This window comes from Schistocerca piceifrons, chromosome 4 (genome assembly GCF_021461385.2).
Source record: "Schistocerca piceifrons isolate TAMUIC-IGC-003096 chromosome 4, iqSchPice1.1, whole genome shotgun sequence".
Taxonomy (NCBI): Eukaryota; Metazoa; Arthropoda; class Insecta; order Orthoptera; family Acrididae; genus Schistocerca; species Schistocerca piceifrons.
Genome location: NC_060141.1, coordinates 40,946,653 through 40,974,204, shown reverse-complemented (window position 1 = coordinate 40,974,204; position 27,552 = coordinate 40,946,653). Strand labels below are relative to the sequence as shown.

Genomic DNA, 27,552 nt, shown 5'->3' with positions numbered 1-27,552 from the left:
ATATGACTCGAATGAATCTTTAGTATCTCAAAAGAGATTCTGGATATAGTGTTATGTAGAAACATAATTTGAAAATAAAGAAGTCTTTACGCAGATGCACATATTTAGTGGATTAATTGAGGACAAACAGCAACTGCAATCTCTACAACGAAAGCAAAGATCGCTGTGGCTACTGGAATGGCCACAGAAATCATGTGAAATCCTTTTAGACTCCTAAGAGCTAAATCTGCTGATTAATGTGCTCGATTTATGAGTTGACAACAAAGTTACCAATACCATACCTTGTTATAAGAATATTTTAAATGTGTCAATAAATTACTAATTCACTTTAAACAGTAATATTCCCAGCACAGAACACTAACAATAAAAAGAATCTGAATGTTTCATGTGTTCCCTGCAATCTGTGATTGGCTAGGGAACTGTTTTATTACTCATTTTCACATAAAATACATGACATACAGCACACACAAAAAAAGTAAGTTCAACCAAAATACTGTCCCTGCTACAGTGTACCAGTAATGCTGATCATTATGTTTCTTATAAATGTTTTTTAAGTGGAAAACATACATAATAAGATTATTTTGAATTTTCAGGCACTTAATATTGTCAATGAATCAACCTTTTAGGAGGGATACCATAAACCAAAGATATTACAAGTTTCAAAAACACTACACTAATACAGTGGACTGAAACAGTTATGTTTTAATGGAAACGGTGCAGTGTTTGTGTGCTTTTAGACTGCATAGTTTATCACTGCTGACTCTTTTACTCAACTATGCATTAAATAATTTGAGAAAAAAAGGATACACTGACCTACTTTACATTCTTTACATGACAAAAATGGTATCAATATGGAAATAATCAGATACATACTCTACACAATGATGTCTAGTCAGTTGATTTTGTTCAATTTTTGTCTAAATGAATTGGAAGAGCACATATTGATCATAAATTTTACTACTAAAAAAACTCATAGTTCTAATATAGTGACTAGTTATTAACATTATTTGCTATACACCATTTTGACTCACTACCTAATAGCAAATACTCATTCAGAAACAACAATGAAAATACAGCAAACATTGTGCCATATTCTAAAATGCTAGGTTACCATTGTGAATCATGAGGCGTACTTAAACTAAAGCTAAGGACATCTGATGGCACAAATGGAAGTCCAGAGAGACATTGGTAGTAAAGTTATTGGGATCTGATCTGGCCAAACAGTGATTCACAACAAAGAATTGAAGGTGACCAGAACTTTCAAGCATTTTAAGTTTCAATCTTTCAGTGACACCAAATTATACGAAATCACTCATGTTTTGGAATTTTAAAATCTTTGTGAATTATTCTATTTTATAAAGGCACTTTATATGAGCTGTAGATGTGACCTGAGATTAAGGTAAAACATGGGCAACGGCTGACATTCACAAAATTCTTATTACATCTGGCAGCTTCAGCAATAACATCATAGATATTTCTTTTTGTCCCCAATCACGGACTTTCACAAAACACTCAAGTACATCACTGTGAAACAGTTCTGAAACCAATAGTTATGCATGCAGCCAAAACCCTGTCCATAATGCAAGACAATCTGCAAAATAACTGTACAATTTTACAGTCACCTCAAATGAATGGACGGGAACAGGTTGAGCAAGATCTTCCTGTCTTTTTATTCAAAACCTGACACCACAATACCCTAGTTTAGAAATACCAAAGAAGATCTTCAGTTCCCACAAATCAAACTTGAAGATGCCTGTGACAAGAATCTCTTCTGCAAGAAGATATTTATGAATGGGCTACACAGAGTTGAGCAACCAAAAAGAAGAAACGGTGCTCCTTGGACGGAAGAGGGTAAGCAAACCTGCTCACAAAGAATGCTTTCTTTGAAAGCCAGATTTCTTTCAAAGTTCACTGCCAAATGTAAAAAGACATAATAATAATAATAATAATTTGTGTATAAGACCAATAATATCAATAATATTTCTGTTTGTCACATAAATTGACATCTAAAAATGAATGACACCCATTTACAAAACAAGATTCCACACTTAACATGAATAATTAAATAATTAATCTTCAGTAGTATGCAATTAAAAACATGATATCAGTGGATGGCAAGCTGATGTTTGTGATATGCGATACTACTTTGTTTCCCAACAATGATATAACAGTGTTTTATATTCTTGGCTTACTGTATGAATATCAACACGTGTGATTTGTCTCCTGTAACCTGTTCACTTACAAGCAGAAAAAGAAAATGGAATAAAACATATATAATCTGTAGCATAATGTGCACTATACAATACAATATACTGCTATAAAAGAGACATGAGTGGTGAACAGCTACTTGAGCCCTGATTTTTTTAGTTTTGCCAACAATGATTACTTTTAACACATCAGAGAGGCTATTACACAAACTTTTCTGACTTGAAAACCTCTCACAGATTCCTGTATTTCTTTTTGTACACACATTACATGGAAAAATTATAACTTATTTTGTCGTCGTCAGATCTTACATTATAATAGTATTTTGAAATTAATTTGTGTTTGTCTTTTCAAATTATAAAATTACTAATTTAATATCACATATCAACAACTGTGTCTCAGATAGTTTTGAAACAATATTCCTTCAAATAAAGCTGGCTGTTAGAGGCCTTTGTTGAAATAAACGTACTCTGGAATTTCTAGTCCAGATTTCTTCAGTTTGTTATATTCTTCTGGCTCAAGCAATGCTAGGGTGCTCACTTTTAAGGAACTGAAAAATACACATTACATGTAAATGCTGTTAAAAGAGATAAATTCTTGCGATATGGATAAAGATTCTTACTTACCATTTTTGTGGAAATAATGCACAGGCCACAGGTACCATGAATGTCAAACTAAGAAAAAAGAAAGATAGGGAATGTTAAGCAATTATATGTACAAAGTAGAATCTCTATTTTTAAAGCTTAATGTGATGAATACTCACAAGCAACCTACAAGTACAACTTGTATTGGTGCATGGAGAGGTTTAATTTTTTGCATCCATGGGTACTTTTCCAGGCGTTCCATCACTATTGGTAGAATTGCTACAAAAAAAGATATGATACTTAATATTCATTACTAATGTATCAGATTAAACAAGAATTAGATTTGAATTAACAGTAACAAAATAAGTCACTGAAACATTTTTTACATATTGCAATTTTGTTATACTAAAATTCTGTTCCTTGTGATGTGGAAATGTTCTTTTTGCAGACTGATATGAACTTTCTTTTCATTACTCAAACAGCACACATGGCAGCACAGTGATCTTAGTACAATGGGACTGTCCAAAATTAAACTATCACACCAACACAAAGAGATTCATGATTCTCATTAACTGTATCCTTGAGTGGCATACTTTGTGTTTTCTGTCTGTTGAGAATTGAACAATTGAGGAAAATGACGACAACAGAAAAGCAACACATTTCCATGAAGTTTTAAACATTCTTTTGTGAGTACATCCCACAAGCACTCCCCCCCCCCCCCAAAAAAAAAAAAAAAGATGGAATATTTGATCTGACAGGAAAACTTCAAAAAGCACATTGCATAAAGTTATTTGTCAAATAGCAAAATATTCACAAAAACTTTCAATAAGTTACAAGAATGGACGCCTGAGATAGTTATGACAGATGTCAACACTTCAGACAGTGTGGAAGATTGCACACAATTGCAAACTTAAGGTGGCCAACAACATCACCTTTCTACATTCATCTTGAGGCCCATAATTAACTATTTGTGAAGCAGCAGAAGTAGAAATCAGTAAAGATTCTGTTCATTCACTTTTGTTGTCCGCAGCTCATGGTCTTGCAGTAGCGTTCTCGCTTCGCGCGCACAGGGTCCTGGGTTCGATTCCCGGCGGGGCCAGGGATTTTCTCTGCCTCGTGATGACTGGGTTTTGTTTGTCTTTCTTCATCATTTCATCCCCATTGACACGCAAGTCGCCGAAGTGGCGTCAACTCGAAAGACTTGCACCAGGCGAACAGTCTACCCAACGGGAGGTCCTAGCCACACGGCATTTCATTTCCATTCACTTTTGTTGGAACAATTTAATTTACTTCCAGTTGCCTCAAAGATTTGTGCCACAGTTATTCACCTATGAGTACAGTCAAGTAGTAAAATGTAGGTTGATACCCATCATAACAATAAGTGATTACACTTGTATCATCATGCCTGATTATGAAAAATAAAAGCAAATGTTTCTTAGCTTATCGTAATTGCTGACACAGAAAATCTACCCTGCCCATAACATTACTCACAAGTGAAAGTGATACTGCAGTGACAAATTCAGATCAGACAAGAAGCTGGATCCCCACCTTTCCCCAGCACTGTGCTGGCAGTTATAATATCCCTGCCCATCTCATCGACTGACACTTAGATTTTCAGCTTGTAAGTACTATTAAATTTTCAGGCACCAGCTGTGACAGCCGAGGCTAAATTTATTAAGTGTAAACGTTTAGGATATATGAGCTTAACGGTGAAGTACATACCAAGTCTCAATATGCTGTCTCATGCTTAGAGTGAAAAAGAGGACATTTCATTTGTAATTAGCCATTCAGTGGGCAAGCTTGGTACACAGATGTCACCACATGTGGAAATTAGAGAGCAAAAAAAAAAAAAAGATACAGGTAGTAATATGTCACATCATGGGAACTTTAGATCATCTCACCAAGGTACTGTGCACACTTCAGTCACATGTTTTCATCAGCTAAATTTTCACTTAAATGCTTATTATACCAACTCATTTAATGAGAGTAATTAGGCACTGACAAAGGTATACACACTCAGACTTTTCAATTTATAGTACACTCTCTTAAACGAACATCTTTACTGTAAAATGGTGGCTCACAGACTACTGTAATGGTGTCCTACCATGTACCTTACATAACATGCCAACTTATTTTATTTATTTACTTATTTAACCTGATCTCCTTAGAGTCATCATGGCCCCTCTTATATTGGGCCATGGTTTCACACATGCAGTACCTTTTTTTACATCGTAGTTTCATAAGAAACAACAATTTTAAGCAGCTGCTGCTACTGATAGTGGTAATAATAATAATAATAGTGATGATGATGATGATGATGACAATAACAACAATAATGATAGTGGCAGATATGCAAAGAATTTGTGGGTGTACATAATAGATGTTTACTGATATAGCGAGTTCTGGGGAGAGGAAATTTAAGGACAATGCATCAGCTAAGAATACTGGGAAATGAGGAAGATCTATTTGGAAAGCAGAATGTGCAAGGGTAACTAGTGCATACAGTCATAATGGTAATCCTTATTATTGCTTCAATAGATGTGTCATTAACAGTCTTCTGCAGTCAGAGATGTTATTCATTTCTCTAATACAGTGAGGAAGGATATTCCAGAGTTAGGTTCCTGCTACAGAAAAGGACTTCAAGAAAGCACTTGAACAATGGAGTGGGACAGAAAGGATTTTGCTCTGATGGGAACGGGTGTTTCTGCCATGCTGTTCAGATTATGGTTGAGGAGAAATGAGAAGACAGTATTCGTTAACATGAAAATAGAGAAGACAGAGTGTATGGAAATGTCTGTGCCTGTCTGCATGCAGCCAGGATAATTGCACATACGATGGTGAAACAAGATCAAAGAGTTGAACATCATAGATATACCAAACACAGACATTCATAACTATTTCCATGTGCTGTGAACTTTATTGAGAAAGACCTTGCAGGATAACATCACTGTAATCAATAATTAGAATTATAAGTGTTTGTACAAGTTTCTTTTTCAGGTCAAGAGGGAAGAGCTTTTTGTATGTGTTTAGGGCACAGTGAGATGCTGATGTCTTCTTGCATAAGAGGATATTGTTTCAACATAGCACTGCATTATACATGCAAAATACAGCTCTGTGGAAATCATGTTGTGGCCACAAAATGGTGCCAGTGGAAGGCAATCTGAGCACCTACATACTGATTTAATAGTTACTGGTAAAGTCTTCAGATTTTAACTTTGTGTGTGTTAGTTATAGAAAATAAGTTCAGATGCTGGCTTCTTGTTAGGTACATACCACTATTTTAACTCATAATTTGGATCTCTAATGTCATGGTTATTTCTTCAGTAGAATGTTAAAACCAGATTTAGCAGCTTTTTCAGAATTAATTAAAATAATTATATCTGTCATTCTAATGTTTTACACATGGAATAATTTTTTGTCATTCTAACATTTTACATATGGAATGATACCTTAAATCAATGTTTCAAGCATTTTGTAATACAATCAGATCCAAGAAAGTATTTTATGACACACAACATTTGTGCTATTAGCTGAAGAATGACATGAAAATTACCAATGGCAGAATACAAAACCCAGGAGTAAATCTACAAAATAAGAGCATGCAAACTTCAAAGAGAAGTACAGGAATGATGGAGACACGTTGAGTGACTTAAGTTTCACAGTATCTCCACACCAACTGTGCAAACAGTAGATTGCTGCAGTGCCATTCTATCTCATTGTTTAACAATTTTGTAAGAGTGCACAAGAGATAACAGCTCGTAATTTAGCAGCGTGCAACCTTCTTCCTATTATACAATTTTGCAGAATGTAACAGCTTGTAATATTGATGAAATTTTCTATTCAGTTATCTGCCAAGTTGAGGTTTTGTGTTGCCACAATGTTTTGACAAGTTTGCTATTCATCATGTTCAAGCAAAGTGTTGGGTTCATGCCCACTTCATTCCTTTGTAGAAACTGGACTGCAGGCTCCTCTGCTGAGGACCTAACGGACGGGCCAATTGCATTCCTTTGGAAGAGATGTCACAGCCGGTGATGGCAGGGTGGGTGGGTGGGGGGTGAATCCAGGCATTGAGTCCTGATGCTGCATGTCTATTCTACCCATATCCTGTGCTGGTTTCCAATCAGTGTGTTCCTGACGTACTTTTTGTAACGCCCCAGCCCATGCGATGCTCAGTTAAGAGACCACTGTCCTGGTTTGAAACAGAGCAGGCTGGAATCTTTCCATCAGCTTTTATTGCAATCCTACAAACAAATATAATTTTTTCCTTAATTTCTATCTAAATATACACATAATACAGTGTGTACATAAAGTCAGGAAACACTTTCAATTATTTATTGCACAAGAACTAAACATTGTAAAGATGTCATACATAATGCATTTTGAAGAGAAACTCTGAAAGATTTTTTTACAAACATTCGATATGCGAACCATGAGTGACCTGGTAGACGTCAATACGGTAATCGAATTCTTGCCATACCCGTTCCAGCATGGCTTCATCGACTGTGACAATCACTTCCCGTATTCTCTCCTGGAGCTCTGCTACATCATGTGGTAGAGGCGGTACATACACCAGATCTTTAATGTGTCCCCACAGAAAAAAGTCACATGGAGTGAGATCTGGTGATCAGGGAGGCCATTTCATGAAACAGCTGTCCCCTTCTGTAGCACGGCTGATCCATCAATGCGGCAGCTGAGTGTTCAGGTACCCACGAACATCATGATGAAAATGGGGTGGAGCCCCATCCTGCTGAAAGATGAATGGGGAGTCCGACTGCATTTGAAGCATCAGCCATTGCTGCAACATGTCCAAGTAGGAATATCCAGCGACAGTGCTCTTGGCGAAGAAGAATGGCCCATACAGTTTTTGATCTGACAAGGCACAAAAAACATTTACCTTTGGGGAGTCACACTCAAATTCAATGCATCCTGGATGCTTTGTACCCCAGATTTGACAATTATGCCTGTTCACTTTTCCATTAGTGTGAAAAGTGGCTTCACCACTAAAAATTAAGTGATCAACAATGTCATCCCCATCCTCATTCAATTGTTGCAACTGCAAACACGACTCAAAACGCTTGTCTCTGTCGTCATCACTGAGCTTCTGCACTAGTTCCAAGCTGAATGGTTTCATAGACAGCTTCTGTCGCAGGACTTTCCGCACTGTCATTGAAGCCATTTCGGGTTCACGGGATGCACAACGCACCGATTTCTTTGGAGTCCTTATGAATGTCTCTCATACGCGCTCCACATTCACTTCACTCACACTGGGAAGTCCGCTTCTCTTTGCTGGGCACGAGCAACCCGTCATAACGAATTTGTTATGCAAGTGGAAAATGGCCTTCCTTGTTGGTGGCTTCTTACCGTACTTGATTCTAAACATCCATTGAACAGCTGTAGCACACTTGTTTTTGTCAAACTCCAATACACAGAAAGCTCGCTCCGCACCTGAACTCGCCATGTTTGCAACTAGCGCTGACTATCGTCAAATTACCAAACTATATATGGGGGGGAGGGGGGGGGGGGGGGGGGAGAAAGAGAAAAAGAAAAAGAAACCTGTACAATGTTTGGTTATTGTAAAATAAATAATTGAAAGTGTTCCCAGACTTTATGTACACCATGTATACATGTAGCATATGCACAAATCTATCCAAATATTATTTGGACCATCTTCCATGCAAATTTATTGTTCAGAAGATAACTTCCAAGATACTGATTATAGTAATGTATGTAGTTTTTCTAGGACCCATGTTAATTAAAAGTAATGAGTAATTGAAAATGTCACTACAGCTCATAATGATGAACTTCAACTGAGCTAATCAACCATTTTGGATGTATTGACACCTATCATTAAAGACCTAAGAATCCAGACTTCACAGTCAAACGTTACAGGTTTTCTGAAACTAAACAGTTGGTAATTAAGTTTGTTGCCCTAACTTTTCAAGATCAAATGACACCTGACATTAATCAGTTAAGCTTCTAATTAAGCTTTTGCATAATTCTAAACATGGCAACAGTACTTACAAATAGGGACTTCATGGCATTGGTGTACAAAATGATTTGTAACCTTTCATATTTTGTTAACTAACCAGTTATTCTGTAAATAAAATTGTTTTTTGAATGTATGGCTCATCCACAATAGCAGATTTCAACTATGCATTTCAATAAACAAATATATAGTTTCCAAGATTCCAAAATATCGTTATGTCACCTGTAGGTACCCCTCCACTCCCAAAAATTTTCATTCCCACATGAGCTATTACATAAGCCACAACTATATAATGAATCTGCTGGTAGCATGAGTACCAGCAACATCAGGCATGTGTGGGAATTATGCCACCAGCATTCATACATGCTATGCCTATGTTTCAAAATCAAAGGCCAGCACTCAAAGTGTAAACCTTGTGTAATCTCATATGTTGTTTCTTTGTGAACGTCTTTGGTCAAAGTATTTTGTAAGATACACAGGCTTTGTAGCGGATCTGCTGCCTCTATGTTAACACTCTATTGGCAGCGTAGTGCTGTGCAGCAAGCTTGGGAGAGTCATGTTCACCACCAATTTGCATGGATGATACAAGAATGTTATCAACTGTGTGCATTTTATCAAATGGGCTTTTATCAAGGTATATACATGTGTGGAGTGCCTCTTATGTTTTGACTTCACACAATGTAACATGCAATTTTACAAGTTCCATAAGGTATGTGGAATTTTGTATTTTATGTAATTGGTGAAATTAATTGTAGTTGCCCCTGCCCCTTATTATCTTTACGTTTTCCCCTAGTTCAGATGATGGCAGCATAAGACTGTTGAAGCTAATCATCTTCGAACAATAAAAGTGTCTACACTGTGATTGAAGTAGATGAAGTACGTCCTTCATTTCCTTTTGTCAACTGTATAAACTATCCATCAACTGTATACTGCAGCAAGGTTACTTTCTGCTTATACCATGGTGTTAACTTTTCTCTATCAATTATATACATTTCTGTGCTTTAATATCACTTAGTTTAAATCATACTGAGTCCACAGACTGTGTAATTTGACACCAACTGTGTGATGTTTATTTGTTTAAATTCATATGTGGACGTGCACAGTAAACATTTATCTACTGTCAGACTGTTTCAGAGATCACTGTAGGTGGCCATGTGTGATTGTAGTGCTACATCATAATTGAGATTGGTCATCACATTGATGTGAGTACTAATAAATATGCAAAGCAGTGAAAGTGCAAGGGTGGTCTGAAAATTTCTCTGAATGGAATAGAAAAAAGTACTTACAAACTGAAACTTTTTTTTATTTTTCGATGTAGTCTCCTTGTAGGTTAATGCACTTGGTCCAACGATGTGTCCAGTGCTTTGATCCTATCTCAAAAATGTGTTTCCTCCAGGCCTGCAAAATAGTTGTCAACTCGGGCTATCAATTTTTTGTTTGAAGTGAATCTTCGTACACCAAGAAAAATTTTCAGTTTTGGGAAGAGATGGAAGTCTGATGGAGCCATATCAGGTGAATAAGGTGGGTGTGGCAACAATTCATACCTTAGTATGCGAAATTTTCCCACGGTGACGGTACATGAGTGCGGGCATGAATTGTCTTGATGGAAGATGACTTTCTTCCTTGCTAAATCTGGCCTTTTTTCATGTATCTTTTGTTGAAATTTGTCCAGGAGCTTAGCATAGTATTCTCCAGTAATTGTTTGCCCAGTGGGGGAGGTAATCTACAAACCGAATCCCCTTCGAATCCCAGAACACTGATGCCATGACCTTTCCAGCCGAAGGAATTGTCTTTGCTTTCTTTGGTGGCAGAGAATCAGCATGTTTCCACTGCTTTGACTGTTCTTTTATCTCTGGGGTATAGTAGTGCACCCAAGTTTCATCTGTGGTTACAAACTGGCACAAAAAATCTTGTTCATTTCTCCTAAAACGGGCCAAACATTGTTCCGATATGTCCATTCTCATGCGTTTTTGATCCAGCGTCAAGAGTCGTGGCACCCATCTTGCAGATGATTTGTTCATTTCTACTTCTTCAGTTAAAATGTGATATATCCTTTCAGATGACATCTAGCAAGCGTGCGCAATTTCACGCACTTTCAATGGGCGATTCTCCATGACCATTTTGTGCACTTTTAGAATGATTTCTGGAGTAGTGACACATCTTTGCTGACCACTGCATAAATCATTTATTTTTCCACTTATTTTTCCACACAGTTGAATATGAAGGAGCAGAGTCCCCCAGTGTATTCTGGAAATTGGCATAAATGTCCTTTGCTTCCATACCTTTCTTTTCGATTTTTTCCATCTTCGCAAATTACTACGCGGGAACAACAACAGAGTCGTCACCACCACAGCTCTCTTCCAACAGCACTGATGTGGCACGTGTTTACAGGCAACAGTCCAATGAATATCACGTGAACAACTCATTGCACTAGTGCTGACCTCTTGTGGTAATTCCAAGAACTTTTCAAACCACCGTTGTAATAAAAAACAGTGTTGTGTATGTTACTTGAGAATCTATCACAAAAAACATTTTACAGCAATACAATGAACTTCCACTGAATGAGACACTGAGTTTACTCCATTGCTCACAGATTAGTACACTTACAGTTTGACAAGATTACAGAAATCTTATTTCCACTGCTTCTTTGATGGCCCAACTCCAGAATGTGTTGGTGCAGCACAGCATCTTTGTCTGTTCAAAAACGAATGAGTGGCCTTAGTTGCTGTGGACTGCCAATGCAGACTTGTCAGTCTGGCCAAATTGAATGCTCCTCACGTGTTGTGTTCAGTGCTATGAGATGCATCATTGCACCTAGCTGATGTACTGCAGGCCACCCTCATAACTGATGCCATAGGTGCCATGTGCCTGAAGCCCTAGTTGGTCTTTGACAGACCCAAGCATGTTCTTGATTTTAACCACTGAGCAGAAAATGATTTTTATGTTGTGCTTCTCTATTGTTCAGGCACTCTTGGCTGTGGGCAGCCCTAAACATGAAAATAATGCCAGCCACTTGGTTTGTTCATCTCAATTTTTTTTTTTGTTCTTCTTGCTTGGCTGGAGAGTGGCATCTTACTTTGTATCTCCAAGTAGCTGTTTTAGCAAAAGGTTTCACAGATGCTATAACCTGAAAGGTAGACTGTCCTTTTCACATATGGCTTGCACTCTGTGTACAACGATGGTGAGCATAGATTTGCATTGCTCCAGTTAGTAGTAGCTATTGGTGTTTTGTGTGTGTTTATTTCCTGTAGATGTAATTTCCCAGTATGCCATTAGGGTTCTTCTTTATGACTACGAACAGAAGCCAACCGGTTTCTTCCACCTGTTATTCTCCTGTATGCTACTGAAGTGGCACAGGTTTCCTTCATCATGTGGCCAAACCACGAATGTGTCATCCATATACCTGTAGAACACCTTTGGTTTCAGGTGTGTCGTTTCAAAAATTGTTTCCTTTAAGTGTTCTACGTACAGGTTGGCAATGCCTGGCACTTGGGGGGATCCCATGGCAATTCTGTCTATTTCTTCGTAGAACTTTACACACAATGAAAGTGGGTGGTGATGAGCGCATGTTGAAACAGTTTCACTGTGTCACTATCAAAGTGACTCTCCAGCAACATCATGCAATCTTCTAGCAATATTCCTGAGAGGAGAGATGTGACGTCAAAGCTGACTAGGTGCTCACCCTTCACATATCTGTTGAAGCACATTTATAAACTCTGTAGTTCTTGACATGGTGGACAGTAACCCATGAAATTTTTTGGTAACTGTGCCAGGTGTTTGGCTAAGCCGTACATTCTGTAAGGGTATAGATACATTGGTTAACATTTCAGGGGTTTTGAGAAACACTTGTACTCTTGGCAGTTAGTTCAATTGAGTAATCATTCATAATTGGCATTCATCTATGATCAAGCAACATTATTATTGTTATGTAAGGTATTGAGACAATTCTGGGTTTCTTGGGATTGGATTTTTATGTCTGAGGTGCTCCTAGGGTGTAGTGCAGCAGTAAAAGATACACTTTTGACAAGTTTCAATCATCACAAGTAGTCACTCTGAGTTTGCAGCACCATACATCATGTCATGGAGCTCCTCCCTGGCAAAGTTCCATGGTTTTTTTCAACATAGAACTACGAATGTAGAACGAAGAAAAGAGAGGAGTCTGATGACAGAAATCTGTGAGATGAGATGTACTTGTGAAACAACTTGATATAATCTGAGTTGTAAATTGAATCTGAGATGTAGCCCAGCCAATAAACCAGATTGTGCCCAAAGTACATAGCCTTTTCTCCTTCACAGTAAAAGCAGCTATACGGAAAGAACAGCTGTAACTAGTGGGGGTCCCCTGTTGCATAAGGTGAAAGCATACTTCAAGATAGTGGAAATCCTCACACTTGGTGACCATATTTTTGGAAACTGCAGAACAGTGGATGAAGTCACTATGAGATTAAAATGCAAGAGGATCATACAGGGGCAGGAATCCAGAAGGCGAACACATTACTGAAGAAACAGTACAGACAATGATCACAAAAATAAGCAAAATAATTAGCAGAAAACAAGGGCATATTAGCAAATATGATGCCAGTGTTAAAAACTGTGCCACATAAACTCAGAATTAAGATGGCTGCATCTAACAAATAGCAGTGTGCTTTATTAACAAAAACCGTAAGCTTAAGTTCGGCAGGTGAAATTAATTTAACAGCAAATATGAACAGCTTCACAATGGTAATAAAAACGGCATTGTTAGGCAAAGAAACCGGTACAAACAAGCCTTTAAACAACATACTGAGGAGATTTCATTAAAAATAACTACCAAGATACCTTTCAGATCATTTATCAATTGCAATGTACATTTTCAAGTCAACATTAAGAGTGACTTCTATCGAGAAGAACTGGTGCCTACAGGTACGTCTCCTACCCATCACACACGCATTTACCTCAGCAACAGTTGGCAGCGTTCACTGAGAGCCATCCCTCCATAGCATGGCATTACATCACACTGCACTACTACAACAACCGGAGCACAGCCACACGCAGTAGCAGCAGTCACCATTGAACCTAGCCTGCTATCCAGTAGGCCACACACAGTTATATTGTCGATAGTCATAAACACTAATTAAATTTCCTATCAGTCAATTTTGTGAAACATACACTTGTACATTTAGTGAAATTAAGGATGATATTAATAAAAGTATGTTCCGTACTATTTACACTAACAGACAAGTAACACTTATAAGTAACAGCATACTAAATGTATACTACACAAGTCATAATGAAAGACAGAGACATGAGGAAGAGTCAATTAAAATCAAATTAAATTATAATTCAAATGAAGATTTCACAGTTATATTTAGCAAATGTGTAAATCATAAGTTTCCTAACTTCACACCATCTGGTGGTTTACGTCCTGTTTTATTCCTGAAAGCATTTGATGGCATGTTACCAAATAACTGGGCTGACAATCACAAAATTAGATTTGTTGCAAATCTTCTAACAGGAGAAACAGCACAATGGGGTTTGTTAACCACAACACTGGACTTAAGGAGGCTAGAAAAAACTTTGTTTGGAGTTATTGAAAGCAAAACCTTGCAACAGAAAAAAACTGAAAAGGCTATAGGGATTTTGTCAAGTACCAACTGAACAAAGTTAAGTACTTCAGGTGACCCAATAGCCAATTTGAGAGGAACATCTCTTAGACGTTATTATAAGCTGTCTGCCATGGAGTGTACAGAATAAGCTGATAGGAAAAAACTGGGGAAAGATAAATAACCTGTAAGAATACCTAGATCACCAGTTGGACAAGTGAAATGCACAACAACAACATAAATAGAAATAACAATAATGGAACTATATGGCCAAGGAATAGCAGAAATGATAACAGTAAGCAGCAAGGTAATAGAGTAAGACAAAAGTGGAGAGTTAATGGTGACAATAGACACCAATTCAATAGGACTCTTGACAATAATACCAGTATTATAGTAAGGTTCCAGGGAAGGGCTCGATCCCCAGAAAATGAGCCACATCAGATAAACTCTGATTTGTTAAGGTACAACAATGTGATTAGTGGAGACCGCATCATCATGCATTTGCATGTTACATGTGAGTTTACATATTTGGCTCCTTTTCACTGGTTATTACATATTTTAACTAAAAAGTAGTGTAAATTTACGCCCTGTATACAATATTTTAAAAATTTAAACGAGCACTCTCTAGCTCGATCTAGTTTCGATGTCTCACAGATTGACTGCGACCTATAACTGCCTAGTGAAATCATTACTGAAGAGGAACAGGAACAGGCAGACAGGGTCAATGCTCCTGCGCCCACCAGTTAATCCCCTCCGCTGTCATAACTGTATGCGTAGGCAACAATTAAACTACGCAAGCTTTTAGTCACACGTCCATTGTTTCAGTTTAACTTTCTATTTACTTGTACACAGTTGAGCATGTTTACAATGTATAGTGTGTAACGTGTTGTGTGCCATGCCGTCCAAAAAAAAGAAACGTTGTTTCGTGGATAGCTGTTCATCTTGGAACATTTACATATGACGGAATTGTTTTACATTGTTGAGTTGCGAGAAAAACGTTTTGTGTGTGTGTGGGTGGGAGGGGGGGGGGGGGGCGAACTTGTTTCAAATAGACCAGTACGTCAAGACAAGTCTTCATATTGCAGAAATGCAGAAGAAATGGCCACGGCAACAACTTCTGACAACAGGCAAATTATAGTAGCATGGATTTGTCAAAAGGTAACCAAAAAAGTCAGGTTAACATGTATCTATGTGAAGCATTTACTGCAAGCAAAATTCCTCTTCACAAACTTACAAACCCTATCCTCAAAAGCTTCCTGCAGAAATGTTGCTTAAATAAAAATATACTAGATGATCAACACTGCATAAAACTTACATACCAACAATTTACATAAATGTTCTGGAAGAAATACGCAATGAACTCAAGGATAGCATTATCTACAAAGGGGTAGAATTACAGAGTTTCAGATGATTCAGATTGCATAGTAGTATTGAATCATAAGCCAATACGCCATAAATACAAATTTCCTAATATGCAGGTTTTCTATTAAAACTGACTAAGAAGATGAAAACAAAACAGCACACTGTTATGCGTAAAATTTTTGTTTAAAATTATATATATGAAGAAACAGTATATGTTTGCTGACAGATGTTTCCCTGTTTCACTAGCTTTTCTGAATGACGTAGGTGGAAGTTATCCTTGCTACACATCTTTCACTCCCATAGTCCACCTTGCCTTGATCTCCACTAACCCACTGCACACACACCCTGTATCCACCAGTCCCATGATCTTTGTCCTGTCATTCCCTCTCGAGCCACTCCTCTGTGTCATCGTCATCGTGTGCTGCACAAACTCACTGGCTCTGGTGCATCTGTCACACTTCTAATCTGCACATGCTGCCTCTCCCTTCCACATTCCAGTCCCGTGCAGCTGCTACCCTCCTCCAAGCCATCGGCTGGTCTTCTCCAAACCTGTCTCCCACATCCCACCTCTGTCTACCTCTACCACCCACACCTGACACAACCCATCACACCAGTCTACCTGCCAAACTGCAGTCCTGGCTTTGTGAGTTCAGCCAGTACAGTATAGCTGCAGTGGTGTACGTGTGCATGACGGAGGGATGGCAGCTGCTGATGCATGTGCACTCGTAGAGGTTTGTCTGAAAGCTAGCAAAGATTTCTGTCTTTCTTGTGTGCCTGTTGACAGCTCAACAATTCTACTGTCTCCTTTAGCCATAAATTAATTATATTCAAAAATATGTATTATGCAGAAGAGTTGTCTTGCAGCATGATAAGAGAAGAGAAGGAACTTGACTAATAGCAAAAGTATGATTCTGAAAAGCAGCCAGATTTTGACAGAGTGCTCAACAATTTGAGCTCAGATATGTCAGTAGGAGTCAGTGATTGGAAGTAATAAAACCAATATAATTTTGAAGAACTACAAGGTTATTTAATCGGGTGCCCAAAGTCTATTAAATGGGGGTTTACCTACATATCTGAAATCATTACTCTAGTGCTGTTGACAAGAAACTAGCCAGTTGTTTGGAGTCCTCTGATGAACACTTGCCAGACAATATGCGGAGAGTGATATCAGAGCACGTACAACATGAAGAAATTTTGACTGCCAAAATTTTAACAGTAAATTGTCAAAGTATTTATAACAGACTTGCTGAAATCTGACGTGCAAAAGTCTGAAATATTTAGTGAGGCATGGGACATTTATTAAAAAGACAGATTAGATGCCAGACTAGGGGAAATGGTCTTTGCACTCACCAAAAACATTGTGTCTGTCTAGGCTGAAATTGAGTCTAACTGTGAAGTCATTTGGATGCAAGTAAAAGGCCCAGGTGATGTTTTTACTGTCCACCCAATTCTGTGGTGATAGTTTTAGATTTATACAAAATGAGCCTACACTGGGCTCAGAGGAATTACGGTAAAAGTTTAAAAAGATTATAAATCACACTTGGGAGAAGTCTGTGCTGAGTAGTGGATTAAGGAGAGAAAAGAACCACCAGTGGTTTAATAAAAAAATTTGGAAAATGTTGAGGAAGCAGAGAATGTTCCACTCACAGTTCCAAAAACAATGCAAAAATGAAGGAGGGCAAAAGATAGTCAAAATTTGTGAGCCAGTAAAAAGATTGATGCATGAAGCATATAACCTCTTCCATCATCACACCTCAGCAAAAGATCTTGCCAAGACATGGAGAAAATTCTGATCGTACACAAAATTGCTAAGTGGATCAAAGGCTTCTATCCAGCCACTCATTGCTCAGTCTGACGTGACAATAAAAGACAGCAAAGGAAAAGCTGAAGTTCTAAATTTCTCATTTAACAAATGATTCATATTGTACAAACATACCTATTTTTGACTGTCGACAGACTCCCATATGGAGAACATAATAACAGGCATAGCTGATGTAGAGAAGTAACTGAAAGAGTTAAAAGTAAACAAGTCACCTGGTCCAGATGACATCTCAGTTTGGTTTTACAGAGAGTACTCTAAGGCACTGGCCCCTCACTTAGCTTGCATTTGTCATGAATCTCTCACCCAGTGCATGGTCCCAAGCAACTGCATGTAACACTTGTATATAAGAAGGGTAAAAGAATAGACCTGTAAAATTACAGACAAATAGCCTTAACATCAATTTTCTGCAAATTTCTTAAACATATTCTGAGTTTGAATATAATAAATTCCTTGAGACAGAAAAGCTTCTGTCCACAAATCGGCATAGATTTAGAAAGCATCACTCATGCAAAACTCAGGTTGCCCTTTTTTCAGGTGATATCCTGCAAACCATGAATGAAGAATAACAAGCAGATTCCATATTCCTAAATATCCAAGAAGTTGTTGGTACAATGCCCCACTGCAGATTTTAATGAAGATATGTAAGTGGCTTGAAGACTTCTTATGTAATAAAACCCAGTTTGTTGTCCTCAATGGCAAGTGTTCATCAGAGATGAGGGTATCATCAGGAGTTTGTCACCCCCATTTCAACTAAGATGTGTCATTCATACACTAAATAAAAGTAGACATTTCCACAATTTCAGCAAGGTATAACATATCAATGTTCATAATGCAGTGTGACCAGAATATGAGCACAAAGTCAGGGATCAGTAATGATGAATTGGATAACAACTTGAAGAAGGGATCAGTCGATAGAACACAACCTGAAGACTCAAAGAATCATCAATTTGATAATGGAGGTTGGCTGGTTGATTTGGGGGAGAAGACCATTGGTAACAGAGGGAAGTGTGGAGGGTCAGAGTCTTAGAGGGTGACCAAAGCTGAAACTCAAATGGATGTATGTGGCAGTAATTATGCAGAGAAGAACGAGTTTGCACAAGACAGATTAGCACGAAGAGCCACATCAAACAAGTCTTCAGACTGGCAGCAACAACAACAATAAGATCCAAGCATGTTTCTTTATCTCACTTACTATATTTGGAGCACATTGTTGACTTGTGAAAATGCTTTCTTTACAACAGCTTTTTTAAAAGTTTTTCAAGAACAGAGTATTACTAAAATGAGAGAGACAAGTGCAGATTAAAGCTCTACATTAGACTTGTGGCAGTTGTCGACTGCAAGAGTCGACCGCCTCATCTTTGAGAATGAACTTCTTTGAAAACTGTTGATCTCAGTGTGTTCTGAACTCTGTATCCGAGCGGATGTGTTTGTACCGACATGATCAAAATAAAGTTAATTCATTATAAATGACTGAATACTTAATGTTGTGTTCGATATTACTGTACGTAACATCTCGATTCCCACAGACTATTCAGGTGGTAGAGATACAGCTTTTGGTCTTCAGTGGCACACAAAAATTAATTTGGTTTAAATCTTCTGCATTGTGTTCACCTGTCTAAATTCTTCTTATACACTATCTATTCAAAAGTATATGGACACCTATTAGTAGACATCAATGTGGCATGTGTCCACACTTCACCTTCATGATGGCTTGAACCCTGCCGTACCATTAAATGGCAGGAAAACATGTCTGAATGTCTGTGGAGTATTGGCAGCCCGTTCTCCCTCAAGAGCCAAAACCAGAGAAGACAGTGACTTATTTATTTTATTTAATCTTCACACTTACAGCCTGTTATCTGGGAAGCTAAAATAGGCCACTAAAAACACATCTTTTGGATAACAATAAATTTATATATTACTGTATTTATTTCTAGTACTTCATCTTTACTCATACAACTACTACTAATACTACAAACCACAATAAACCCTTAACTAGTTACGAAACTACTAAAAGCATTTTTATTTATTTATTTATTTATTTTTTGCATTTAACCTGTAGATGGTTGTTTTCATTACTGAATCTGCCCTCATACTACCCCAGTCAACAGTTATTGTCTGCTGGATTCCTTGGCGAATGGGCAGCACGACAGAGTGTTACAGTATAACAAGCAATTCTACTATTCACTGTTACATCTTAAGAGTTCACAGTTCCACGATCAATTGCTCCAACGCAACGTAAATTCTTGAGGACCAATTCATTTGGTGGTCGCTGACCTCAGTCGTCTTCTCTCCATTTGCAGCGTATACTGCCTAGCCAGAATAACAGCATGCTGACACTTGGTTAAGTGCCTTGTGAAGTCTTCCTCGGCTTTCCTGGATGCTGTGGCTGCAGTACTGTCCAAGATGCGACAGACTGACTTGCTCCACAGTGCCACTTTTGGATCCACCATCCGTAATGCCTGACGGCCTTTACCCACTGCATCTCCATAGAGCACGCAGTCACACAATGTGTGTTCTGGCATGCCCACACTGCTATCATTCATCTGTCTATTGATTATGTAAAGAAAAGTGGCATACAGGCCATGAGCAGTCAGGTAATGTATCAATCCCTTCAACGGGTTAAGAAATCTCATTTTCAGTCCCTCCCTGATTTTAGCAAGAGATTGGTATATTCTCCTGCCTGTGTCTGATGTGTTCCATTCATTTTGCAACAGCTGTAATCTTTTATTAACTTTTTCGCATTGGTCTCAGTCCCTTCGTACTTTCATTTGATTGTCTTTCTTTAACCAGTATAGCGGTCCTCTTTTTTTCCATTTCCAAGTCCAATAGGCATATTCCTACAATTACTAATGAAGCATCATTTGGGGTGAAATTCGGGGTAGTGCAGGAGGCACCCGTTATTCTTAGTATCACTCCTTGTTGAACTCTTCTCACTAATGAGGATGGCTTTGCTAGATACAATCTATGAGCCCAAATGCTTGTACCATACTCTATGACTGATGATACTCTGATTGTTTTCAAGGGAACTGAAATTACCTATCTGCAATGGTTATAGTTTTATTTATCACATTTGAACATTTCCTTCCTACTCCATCTATATGATGTACAAAGTTATGAAACTCATCCACAAGTATCTCTATACATATACCATTAATGTATCTCTAGATATACCATTAATGTGCTTCTTCTAATCATCATTTTATTTTATTTTAGGGTTCCCTGATACATTCCCTTTCAGCAGTAAGTATACACATTTAGAGGTGCTAATGACAATGTGACACTTCGACACCATCCCTCAAGTTCATGGAGCACCACAATACGTTTGTCTTCTATAATTCTTCTGGAATCAGCTTCCAATGAACAGCACATCATTTACAAATACTACCAGTCTGCTTATGTTACTGCTATCATGTAACTCATGTAAATATGGGCTGCAGTGCTACAGCCTAAAAGTCTGGATCGCACACTGATCCCTGCAGACAGCTTTTTGTTATTGTCTTCATTATTTTATTTTCTGGTCAAATTAAAGGAGGACATCCCCGGCAGCAATAGTCTCTCAGGAAATTGTACAGTGTTCATGGACATCCCAAATCTCTTAAGGTAACCAAAGACTAATGGCCACCAAAGGTAATTGAAAGTGTCTGCAATATCGATCACCATCATTAGTGTGACTTCTGAAATTTTCCCGGTGTATTTCGTCTTCTAATAAATATCGTGGCAGAATGTCGACGGGATCCGGATGCATACCCGGAAATTATTAGAAGACCATCATTAGTATCTGTTGCTAGTGAGATTGCCTTATTAATTGTACCTTCAGTTGACTTGGCCGTTGTAACCCCGTGTGATGAGGGCTCATCCTGTGTTGCAGTCTATGACCTTTTAATCACTCACATAATAGTTTTTAAAATATCTTGCCGAAAACATTAAAAGATAAATTTGTCTGTAGGAGTTGGTTATCACTGGATCTTTGCCTTGTCCTTTACTCACCAACACCACCTCAGCATTCTTCCATTGTGCAGAGAGAGACGCTTCCTTGCAAGAGAGGATCATTGTACGGTTTGCACAGGCAAATATGTCATTGCTCACATAGGGTTTCTATTATATTAGCTGGAATCACATCCAGTTCTGGCGATTCTTTTTCTTTTTCACACTCTTAAATTATTTGCCTAATTTCTTTTGTGCAAAGGGATACATACATTTATTGTTTCTATAGTCCTCCCATAAATTTTTCACAATCTACGCTGATCTTCTGGATCACCTTCTTCTCTATTGTCAGGAAGCAGTGTTTCCATAGGCAGGGCAGTTGACTGTTCCCAATTTTCTGTTACTGTTTCACCATTTCTTTTGAGCATGGATAAGACTATTGGTGATTGTATGTTCTTGGAGACTATTTTATACGGTATGTCCATGGATCGATTTCTAAGTTAACCTCCACAAACTGCAGCCACTGTCCATTTTTGTTTCCCATAACTCTTCCTTAAAATGTTGTTTAACAATCTGTATCTACACAAGAAGGTAGTGATGTCGGATGCTGGGGAATGGAGCAAAGTCAACATTTTAACTCATCCCAGAGGCATTCCAATGGGTTCCAGTCAGGACTCTGGGCAGACCAGTCCATCTCAGGAATGTTATTGTCCACAAACCATTGCCTGACAGATACAGCTTTATGGCACAGTGCACTGTCATGCTTATACAATCAATCGTAGTCTCAGAACAGTTCCTCTATTGTACATAGTACATACAGAATGCTTCTAAATGTGTTCATATTCTTCTGCAGTTAATGGTTTCTTAAGTGCAATAAGAGGTGACAGCATGATTCATCACTCCAAATCAGCCATTTCCAGTCATCCAATGCCCAGCAGAATCACTCTTCACACCACTTCAAGCATCACTTGGCACTGACTACAGAAATGCGTCGTCCTCACAGGAGCTCTTCGCCCATTCTTTTCAACTCCCTATACACAGTATTGTATTAGCTGTTCTGCTAGTATTTCTCTGTAACTCACAAGTGATTCCTTCTGCTGACTTCACATGGTTTTTTTGTGGCCACCCTCAGCAGTGCTCGACAGTTTAACTGTAGTTGTTCCTTCAGTTTTCTTCTACTCAGCCACATCGACGACAGTCACTCTGGTCAGCTTAAGAAGGGCTGAAAGATCCCAGGTGGATTTGTTAATCAGGTGACATCCAGTGACTAGTCAACATTGAGGACACTGAGCTTTCTTGAAGGACTAATTCTGCTGTTACTGCTTCTTTACTGACAACACAACACTCTCCACCTCCTTTTACACTGTCTGACTGCACGACCGGGTAACTGGATACTTTTGATCGGGCAGTGTATATTATATTTCTTTCTTGAGGGAAAAAAAAGAGATAACTTACAGTTATCTACGTCACTTTTCCACTATTTTCATATTTATTTCAGTTTTGTTAGGATGTGTCATTTTATAAAAATATTCATTTCATATACCTTAAAGACTGTTTGCATTTCCATATTTTGTTACCTACATATTTCCCAAATTTAAAGCATTCCCTGGTTTAAGAAACATGGCGAAATTACTTGATCTGTTGTTTTGATAACAATATAATAGACACAATCTTGTAACTAATTTTGTTTTATTAGTAACTGAATAAAAGAAACTTACTCATGCCCGGTGCACACATCACAATCCGAGATATGACAACCTGAGAAATCCCTTTGGCAGCTGCAATCTGTAATAAAAATTATAAATGCTGCTTATCTGAGACATGATAATTAATAATCAGGATTCTTAATGGACATTCATCTCTTTATAGCCACTCAAACCATCAAAACTCCAGGTTTGAATATCAACAATCCTAAGAAAAGGACAGATTGCTGCTCACCATAAAGATGACCCTTTTGAGTTGCAGACAAGCACAACAAAAAGACTGCTACACATTATAGCTTTTGGTCAAAGCCTTCTTCAAGAAAGAAAAACACACGCATTCATCATGAGCAAGCATACCTCATGCACATTTGGCTGCTACCACCAGCAGCTCCGAGTGGAAAGCGACTGTCATACGAATAGCAATCTTGAGTGGGGTGTGGAAGGGGAGCGATAGCAGGGTATGATGGGGGGAGAGAAGAGTGCTGTCTGGTGGGGCTATAGGGACTAGAGACTGCCAGGTGCAGTGTTTGGAGATAGGGCACGGGTGCTTGAGGGGTGGAAAGGGGGGAGGAAAAGTAGAGGAGTGAGAAAGGAGAGGAGCAGGGAAGGGTAAAGGATGGGCAGGTACATTCGCAGAGGGCAGCATGCAACGAGAGGGTAAGGGAATGTGGAAAGAGAAGAGATGGTAGGACAGGGGAATGGAAACTGTTGGGTGGAGGGTGTGGGGACAATGGGTTACCGTAGACTGAGGCCAGGACAATTTTGGGAGTGGAGAATGTGTTGCAAGAATAAGTCCTATCTGTGCAATTCATAAAAGGTAGTGTCAGAGGGGAGGATTCAGATGGCCTGGGTTGTGAAATCAGTCGTGCTGTGTTCAGCTGCGTGTTGTGCCACAGAGTGGTCTTCTTTGCTCTTGGTCACAGTTTGGCTGTGGACATTCATTGTGGTGGACAGTTGGTTGGTAGTCATAGCAATATAAAAAGTTGTGCAATGGTTGCAGCAGAGCTGGTATACAACATGGCTGCTTTCACAGGAGGCCTGGCCTTTGATGGGTAAGATAAGCTAGTGACAGGACTGGAATAGGAAGTGCTGGGTGGGTGGACTGGACTGGACAGGTCTTGCACCTGGGTCTTCCTCAGGAATATGATCCCTGTGATATGGGGTTGGGAGTGGGCATGGCACAGGGATGGACTAGGATATTGGGAAGGTCGCGTTGGTGACAGAATACCACTTTACAAGGGACGGGAAGGATATTGGGTAGGATGTACCTCGTTTCAGGGCATGATGATAGATAATCAAAGCCCTGATGAAGGATGTGGTTCAGTTGTTTCAGTCCGAGATGGTATTGGGTGATGAGAGGGGGGGGGGGGGGGGGCATTCTTTTGTAGCTGGCTCTTGGGGGTGGTGGAAATATGGAAATATTGGAGATGTGTGGGGAAATGGCACAGGATATCTGTTTGCGGACTAGGTCCAGAGGATATGACAGTCTGTGAAGGCTTGGTGAGACCTTCAGCATACCAGGAAACTGAGTTCTTATCACTGCAGAAATGCCATCCTCAAGTAGCAAGGCTGTATGAGAGGGATTTTTTGATGTGGAAGGGATGGCAGATGTCAAAATGTAGGTACTGTTGGTGGTTGGTGGGTTCAATGTGGACAGAGGTGCGGATGAAGCTATTGGAGAGGAGACGGTCAAACGTCTAGAAAGGTAGCTCAACTGGCACATGCTGGGTTGAGGAGGACCAGATGAAGCAGATTGCATAGAAGGTGTTGGGGTTGTGAAAGAATGGGGGCAGGATCTCTGGTCCCTGAGTCCAGGTCATGAAGATATCATCAATGTATGTAAACCAGACCAATGGTTTGAAGTTTTGGGAGACTAGGAAGGTTTCCTCTAGATGGCCCATAAACAGGCTGGCATAGGAGGGTGCCATGTGATTGCCATGGCTCTGTCATGGTTTTGTTAGTATACCTTCCCTACAAAGGAGAAGTAGTTATGTATTAAGGTAAAGTTAGTTAGGCAAGTGAGGAATGAGATAGTGGATTTGGAGTCTGAAGGATGTTGGGAAGGTGGCGTTCATTCATGGCAAGACCATGGGCATGAGGGATGTTGGTGTATAGGGAAATGGCATCAACAGTGACCAGAAGGTAAACAGGGTGCAAAGGGGTGGAGAGTCAGTGAAGGAAGGGTTTGGTAGCTTTGACGTGAGAGTCTATATTACAGGTAACTGGAGTGAGGTGTTGGTCAACGAGGAAAGAAAAGTGGAGCCACAATAACACGCTACGACGGCATATCCAGGACTGCTAGATTTGTGGATTTTGAGGAGCAGGTAGAACGTGGGCATAGGGTGTCGCAGGGGTGAGGAGCAAAATGTCTTCCCGGGGGAGGTTCTGGGAAGAGCCCAAGGCTTTAAGCAGGGATTGGAAGTTATGCTGGACTTCTGAGATGGGATCGCTCTAGCAGAGTGTAGGGGTGGATAAGTGAGACAATTGGCAGAGGCCTTCCACCTGGTAGTTACTGTGGCTCACCATGACAGTGGTGGAGCCTTTGTCTGCAAGGAGGATGATTATGTCAGATCTGTTTTAAGGCTATTTATAGCTGTACTTTCCTCTGGTGTTGTGAGGAAGGAAGATGGGGATAGATGGTCAGACCAAGTTGGAGGTAAGGAATTCCTGGAAGGTGACCAGGTGGTGGTTAGGTGGAAGTGGGGGAGGATCATGGCTGGATGGTGGTATGAACTGGGAGAGCCAGGGTTTAATGTCAGAACTAGGTGGGCTTTGGCTGGAGGGACTGCTGAGAAAGAAATGTTTCCACTGCAGGGATCGAGAGAAGGAGAGTAAATCTTTGATGAGTCCATCATGGTTAAATTTGGGTGTAGGGTTAAAGGTGAGGTCTTTGTACAGGACAGAAACTTCTGTGGTGCTGAGGATTTTTGTGGAAGGGTTAACTACAGTGTTCTGGGATTGTCGGGCTCTAGATTTGGAGTGTTGGTGGGGAGTTTTCAAATAGGTGGCAAGATGAAAAGCTCTGTTAGGCAGGGTCTGAGTGCTATGAGTGTTTGATGAGGAGAAATACTATGGTTAGGATAGGAGTTGGATAGTGCTGCCCCAAGGGGGCAGAAGGATGTCAGAAGATTGGATTACTTTATGGAGTTGGTGTTTGGTTGGAACACTCATCCATGTACTGGAGAGCAAGGGACGCAGTTTCAGAGATGTGATATATTTAGTACAAATTGCACAGTAGCACTCTCTTGCAAAGGGAGCAGAGGTTGTTCTGGGATGCTTGGGCCATGTAAATATGTTTTTGAAGTACCATGTTTGTGAGGGACAGGAACTGGTAGAATCTAGGAAGTTATTGTCAAAGTAAGGCTGGGAACAAGAAAAAGGAATTTTTATGGCCAGGTAGTTGGAGGGGGAAGGATAGGGAGAAGGGGGTGGGGTGGGGGGTGTGGTTCCAGGGGTTATGCAACGTTTATGGAGCAGGATGTGTGACTGGGTTTTAGTCAGGAAAAGGGATACTATATATCCCTATGTGAGACCCAGGTATGAGACATGCCCAGTCCACCCATGCAGCACTTCCTATTCCAGACCTGTCATAGGCTTATCTTATCGCATCAAAGACCAGGCCACCTGTGCAAGAAGCCATGTTGTATATCAGCTTTGCTGAAACCATTGCACTGCTTTTTATAGTGTTCAGCTGTGGCAAGACCATGGGCATGAAGGATGTTGGTATATAGGGAAGTGGCATCAATGGATACCAGTAGGAAACCAGGAGGTAAAGGGGTGGAGATGGTGGAGAATCAGTGAAGGAAAGGGTTTGTATCTTTCGTGTGGGAGCCTGTGTTACAGGCAGCAGGATCGATGCGTTGGTCAATGACAGACAAAATCCTTTTAGTGGGGACATGACCAGGATTGATGGGTTTGTGGATTTTGAGGAGTGAACTGGTATGACTACCAAGCACCTGTCCACCAGTATGAACGGTCACCACCAAACTGAGGCCACGAGCAAAGTAGACTACCCTGTAGCACAACATGCAACTGAACACAATATGCTTGATTTCAATGCTGCTTCACAACCCGGACCATTTGGATCCCCCCCACCACCAGCTTTTCTGAAATGCGCGGATGGGAGTTATCCTCACAACACATTTTCCACTGCTAAGGTTCTCCTGGCCTCAACCTACAGTAACCTACTGCTGTTCTCACATCTCCCACCCAACAGTTTCCATACCCTCACCCTATCGCCTCCTCCCCTTTCACATTCCCCCACCCTCTCTTTGCATGCCACCCTCTGCCAATGTACCTGGCTCATCATTTCCCCTTCCCCGCTCCTCTTCTTTTCTGCTTCCTCCTTCTTCTTCGCCCCCCCCCCCCCCTCCATGCCCCCCAC

The 27,552-nt window shown here is 39.7% G+C and overlaps 1 protein-coding gene across 1 annotated transcript in view; it reads right to left on the bottom strand.

Moving 5' to 3' along the window:
• Positions 1-417: 417 nt before the first annotated feature.
• Positions 418-27,552, bottom strand: part of LOC124794927 (sideroflexin-2) — a 155,372-nt gene continuing 128,237 nt past the window's right edge. The window contains exons 6-9 of the mRNA XM_047258635.1: positions 23,184-23,250; positions 2,969-3,068; positions 2,832-2,879; positions 418-2,755 (exon numbers count right to left, since the gene is read on the bottom strand). Of these exons, the coding sequence (XP_047114591.1) occupies positions 2,647-2,755; positions 2,832-2,879; positions 2,969-3,068; positions 23,184-23,250 (324 nt within the window). The 3' untranslated portion in view covers positions 418-2,646. The remainder of the gene's footprint in view (positions 2,756-2,831; positions 2,880-2,968; positions 3,069-23,183; positions 23,251-27,552) is intronic.